The sequence below is a fragment of the Trachymyrmex cornetzi genome, unplaced genomic scaffold (genome assembly GCF_001594075.2).
Source record: "Trachymyrmex cornetzi isolate Tcor2-1 unplaced genomic scaffold, Tcor1.1 scaffold2036, whole genome shotgun sequence".
Taxonomy (NCBI): Eukaryota; Metazoa; Arthropoda; class Insecta; order Hymenoptera; family Formicidae; genus Trachymyrmex; species Trachymyrmex cornetzi.
This window is the reverse complement of record NW_017296676.1, coordinates 10,995-16,762: the sequence shown is the minus strand read 5'-3', so window position 1 is coordinate 16,762 and position 5,768 is coordinate 10,995. Positions and strand designations below refer to the sequence as shown.

General features: G+C 33.8%; 1 protein-coding gene across 1 annotated transcript; it reads right to left on the bottom strand.

Moving 5' to 3' along the window:
- Positions 1-3,486: 3,486 nt before the first annotated feature.
- Positions 3,487-5,004, bottom strand: LOC108759711 (uncharacterized). Its single transcript, XM_018505276.1, has 2 exons — positions 4,194-5,004; positions 3,487-3,767 (listed from the first exon to the last, which is right to left on the bottom strand). Exons 1-2 carry the CDS (start codon positions 5,002-5,004, stop codon positions 3,487-3,489), a joined length of 1,092 nt encoding a protein of 363 aa, XP_018360778.1.
- Positions 5,005-5,768: the final 764 nt, after the last annotated feature.

The following is a 5,768-nucleotide window of genomic DNA, read 5'->3' as shown; positions in this document are numbered from 1 at the left end:
AACGCACGTTCGCAGGTGCGTTTTCACGCGCGCTCGCATGCGCGCTCGCCTACGCGCTCGCTCTTGGAGCCGGTAGGAAGCACGAGTCCGCCGTCGACAAGTCCGCACAGTGACGGACAAAATGTCACGTCACAGTGCTTTTCTCAGATGAGGCTACATTTTGTAGTAACGAACAACTTAATAGACACAACTGCCGTTATTGGTCAGATGTTAATCCCCACTGGTATAGGCCAATAGATCATCAAAATCGATGGAGTATTATGATGTGGTGCGGCATTGTAAATGGTTATTTGATTGGACCTTATTTTTTTGAAGAGAATGTTGATTGACACAGTTACTTATCGTTGCTAAGAGATCACTTACCAGGCTTATTAGAAGATGTTGACTTAGCAACAAGAGCAAGAATGTGGCTTCAACAAGATGGTGCTGCACCGCATTATGCACTCATTTTACGTGCCTTTTTAAATGCCACTTGCAATGACAGATGGATTGGACGAAGGGGTCCAGTTGAATGGCCTCCTTGCTCACCAGATCTGACGTCGCCTGATTTCTTTTTATAGGGATACTTGAAAAATGTTGTTTTTGCTGAACGACCAACCACAAGAGATGATTTTATGGACCGCATTCATAGAGCTACCCTGCTTAGAACTGTGGATAGTTTTCAAAACAGATTGCAGTTATGCCTCGAAGCCAACGGAGGGAATTTTGAACAATTACTCCATGGGTAATTCATTTAAATTACAGTGTCAGTGAGAGGCAAGGGGACTCACGATAATCAAGCACCCCGACGTGAGAGGCAAGGGGACTCACGATAATCAAGCACCCCGACGTGAGAGGCAAGGGGACTCACGATAATCAAGCACCCTAAAGGAAACAGAACTTACTACGTCCACGTCTTAGTTTCCGGGTAACGCTAAAAGTAAGATGAAATTGCTTTTGACTTTGATATGACCTTCAAAAGGTCAGGTCGAAAAACTAAAAAATCCCTATGCTCATGTAAAAAGTGCCATTGTTTAAGAGCTCATTGCATGATGTAAAATTTTCCGCTCTTTCGAAATCCGCAGTCAAAAATAGGGTTTCCCATTTAAAAAAACCATCGTGACCTTGAAATAACCTTGAAAATTGACCTCAAGGTCAAGCTAGTCAAAGTGATTTACATTTTTACAATTCATTGACTTTTTTCAAGCATTATGCACATTTGTGTTACCCAGAAAACCACGTTATTTCAGAAAAAGTACACCAGATCGTTTTTCAGGCATTTGACCTTCATTTTTTACCTTTCCAAGGTCGCAAAAACAATTTTTTCATAAGACAAGTTTGATGTAAAATTTTCCGCTCTTTCGAAATCCGCAGTCAAAAATAGAGTATCCCATTTAAAAAAACCATCGTGACCTTGAAATAACCTTCAAAATTGACCTCAAGGTCAAAACCAATGGTACAATTAAATGACCCCCTCTGCCCTGGTCAACTTTTATCTAAACCATTTTTTTGTAGATACCGTAATTTGGAAGATATTCGGGTCCATATATTAAAATGACTCACCCTGTAGAGACAAGCAAGACTGCGTTCTTTCTTTAAAAACAATTGTAATTTTTTATAAAAAAAAATTCATTTTTACAAAACCTATCATTCGGCTCTTGCAATCGTAAAATATAATTTTCGAATACTATACAGGGTGTCTGAAAATTACCGAGAAATGTTTCGTGTGTGGGTAGAACAGACTATACTGAGTCGAAAAATCCTGTACCATTTTGCAGTGTCAGTAGTAGTTAACGAGATATTAACGTTTAAAGATAGCAGAATACGCGCGGTTGCCGGAGGTACGCAAGGCGCGCGGGCCGCAATGAGCAGGGACGGCCTAGCAGGCGCGCCGCGCCGTTCCAGCTTAGGCCCGTTTCTACCTACTCTGGTTTTTTTTTAACTATAATATTGGTTTTTTTTAACTATAATATTGGTTTAGTAAAACTTCGGTTAAGATTAACTGTTAGTTTAATATTGATTATTTTCTACGAACATTTCATCTAGGACGTTTAGCTAAACTTATAACTTGTGCGACATAACTTTAGGAAACTTGGTATATTGAATTGATGCTGATTGGTTCAACGTTTGTTCTAACGGATACATTACGTGTGACAGACGGCCGCAAATCTTAAAATTTATATTTTCTATTATTATCTCTGTAGTAATGTAAACAGTATAATGAGTGAAGAAAAGAAATCACAACGTAAACGTGCTCAAAATTTCTCTGAAGCAGAGAAAATAATGTTAATAAGTTTAATATAGCAATATAAAGACGTTCTTGAAAATAAGAAATCTGATACGGTAACCTCAAAAGATAAAGATAAATGTTGGAAACAATTATTTAATAGTAGATCTTCTGGCGAATGTCGAAGTTCTGAAGTTTTGAGAAGTTGTTGGGAAAATTTAAAAAACAAGACAAGAAAATTTTTTGCTGATATGTATGAAAGGATGCAGCTGTTTAAAACAGGTAAATATTTTTTAATTAATAATTCGCAAAAATATATTTTAAAATAAAGTGTGTGCCATCCTATATTCTAATTTTTAGGTGGAGGATCTTATGAATCAAAATCGGATGTGCTTTTAGAACGTATACGAGAAATTATTAAACCTTCAGTTGATGGTGTAACTAATAATTTTGACTGTGATGATATAACAGGTAAAATATACTATTGGGTGGATGTCATCGTAGAAAAACATACAATAATATATCTATGTATGTATCAAATATGTACTTCTATTTTTTTAGATGACAATATAAATTCGTGCAATAAGCTTCCTACAATTACAAATACAAATTTAAATGAGGCAATAAGTCACAATACAGTAATAGAATTGCTTGATGAAATTAACAATGGAACAGAAAGCACGCATGAAGATATACTAAATGTAAGTATTAAGGTATATTACATTATCTATTAATAAAAATATACGTAAACATACAAGGGCAATTTGAGTCCTCAGCTGATGTAGGTGCCAACGATTAAATAAAGTTCCACTTAATCGTAAATATCTTCTTTATTTGAACATTTCGACTCTGTTTCAAGTCATCCTCAGCAATACAATAATTTGATCAAATGAGTCAACTGTTGACGTGAGTCACTTATAGGTACCAAGCTAGAGTGGATCCTGATTATAATTACAAAAAATTAATTCACAGAATTAACCGATGTACAAAATAGAGTAACTCACCTCAACAAGAAAACTCAGGTTTATTTCATGAGCTTTGGAATCATTTTATTATTATTAATCCAATTATCAACGCTAATATCTCGCAAAAATCTAATAAGTCTATATTTATCCTTCAAAAGTTGCTAAACGATTAAAATTTCAAAATGTAAACCTTTATACATCAAGAACTAAACAAAACATTAAAGTCAAGAAACATCAATACTAATATTCATAAGAAGAGGTCATGAATTGTGCGAAGCAAGACGTGAAAACTACTTTAAAATACATATATTCAATTTAATTGGTCAATTCATTTAGCATTGTCGTATAAGTATGATGTAACCCATCGGTATCAGATCTTAAATTTAAACCATTTTTTTGCATAAGAATGTGCGCTTTTTCAGAAATTAGCCTTTTGCTTAGATTTCTTTCCTTATCCAAAATTTGGATATTCTCCCAATCAAATTCATGATTCACCTCTAATCTGTGATTAGTAATGACAGACTGAGTATTTGTTTTCCAGTTAATGGAGTTACGATGTTCGTTAATTCTGGTATTCAGTTTCCTCCCAGTCTGTCCTACATACGTTGCATCACAATCTCTACATTTAATTTTATATACTACATTTTTGTTTTGATTCCTGGGGAGAGTATCCTTCTGGACTTTAATAAATCTATTTAGTTTATTATTACTATAAAACGCTGTTTTAACATTTTCTTTCTTACAAATTCTTATAAATTCATTCGCTGTATTATTTGTATAAGGAATCAAAAACCAAGAAGTTCTTTCAACATCATCATCAATGTTGTTATTCAAACTAGAATTTTGTTCAAATTGAACACGTCTTGATAACAAAAATTTTATTCTAATGGAAATATTGTCAAAAATAAACTCTATTGGGTAATCATTCCTTAGTAATGTATTAATAACAAATGTGATGTTCTTTTTATGAAATTTTTCATCAGATAACAACATAGCTCTATCAATAATTCCAAAGACCACACCTCTTTTTTGTGATAATGGGTGTGCAGACAAAAAGTTAAGATATCGTCCCGAAAAAGTAGGTTTGTGATACCAGTCCATCTCTAATCTATCTTTATTTTTGATTAATGTCAAATCTAAAAAATTGATCTTGTCACCTCCATTTTCTAATGTGAACTGTAACCTCTCATGGAACGAGTTAAACACTGTCAAGACATGATCAATTGAATCTATTGGAACTGCCGTCAAAATATCGTCCACATATCTAAAATAAAATGGAAGTGGAACTCCCAAGATATCCAAGGCCTCCGTCTCCAAATCCTGCATCACTATATCAGCAATAATTGGAGACAGGGGTGACCCCATGGGAGCACCAAATTTCTGCTGGTAATATTGTTCATTAAATACGAAGAAGGTAGAGTCCAAAACAAAGGTCAACGCCCTTAGAAACTCAACCTTCGGCATACTAATTCCGTTCTTAATCTTATTCCATCTCTTTTCAATACTCTTAATAGCCAACTCAATCGGGACATTAGTAAACAATGAAACAACATCCAACGATATCAGAGAAAAATTCTTTTTAACTTGAGTGCCTTTTAATTTCTTCACTAATTGAACACTGTTTTCTATTTTACTGAATAGACTGTCTATGTTTTTTGATATAACTTCATGCAAGAATGAAGCCAACGAATACAGCGGACTATCAAGGGATGAGATTATTATTCTAAAAGGTGTCCCCTCTTTATGTATTTTTGGCAGAGCATATGCCATTGGTAAATTGCCATCACTACTTCTCAATTTCTTGTAAGATAATTCAGAAATATCGTTTTTCATTTTCCATTCTTTTAATAATGTGTACCTTTTTTAAATCAATGTGTGTATCAATGCCAATCGAGTCTAAACACTAGGTGTAGTTGTGTGTCAAATTCTTTATTGTATTAGAATATATACGTTTCGATCCTTGTATCGGATCCTTATCAATATTTCTTAATTATTACGTTACATCAATGTGCTCCATAGAACACTACATTATCAAAAGTTATTTGTCAGTACTAGATAAATTATGAATACAGTTATAACTTAAAAATTGATATTTACTTACATGATATAATGTTAGTATGTGTGAAATTCATGCTACTCTTCATGTCTATCGTCAACATGCAAATGTTCTCGTTTACAATTTATCGATTATTTTGTGTTCGGTTTACATGTAATGCGCATGACCGTCAATATATAAATAACAAAGAGATTGAAACCTAAACTTTATCCAATAAGCATTCATATGCTGAGTTCAAATTCTCCGTGTCAGTTTGTAAATTCAAGCTATTTTCTTGTCTACGTATATGTATCATTTCAGATGTGAGTCTTTTGTTTAAACTTATCTCTTCATCAAGGATTTCTATATCATCCCATTTAAATTCATGCGAATATTCTAATCTATGTTCTGTGATTACAGATTTCTGTTGTGTGTTCCAATTTATATGATTTTTATGTTCAGACATTCTCGTTTTTAAAGTTCTACCCGTTTGACCAACGTACGTAGCATTACCTTTTTTAACAAATTGTTGAGTGGATTTTTTGCTAATTTCTTATATGTA

Coding starts and splice junctions, on each gene's coding strand:
- LOC108759711 (XM_018505276.1), bottom strand. CDS start 5,004: ATGAAAAACGATATTTCTGAATTATCTTACAAGAAATTGAGAAGTAGT. Junction 3,768..4,193: donor CCCATTATCACAAAAAAGAG/GTGTGGTCTTTG, acceptor CAACGTATGTAG/GACAGACTGGGAGGAAACTG.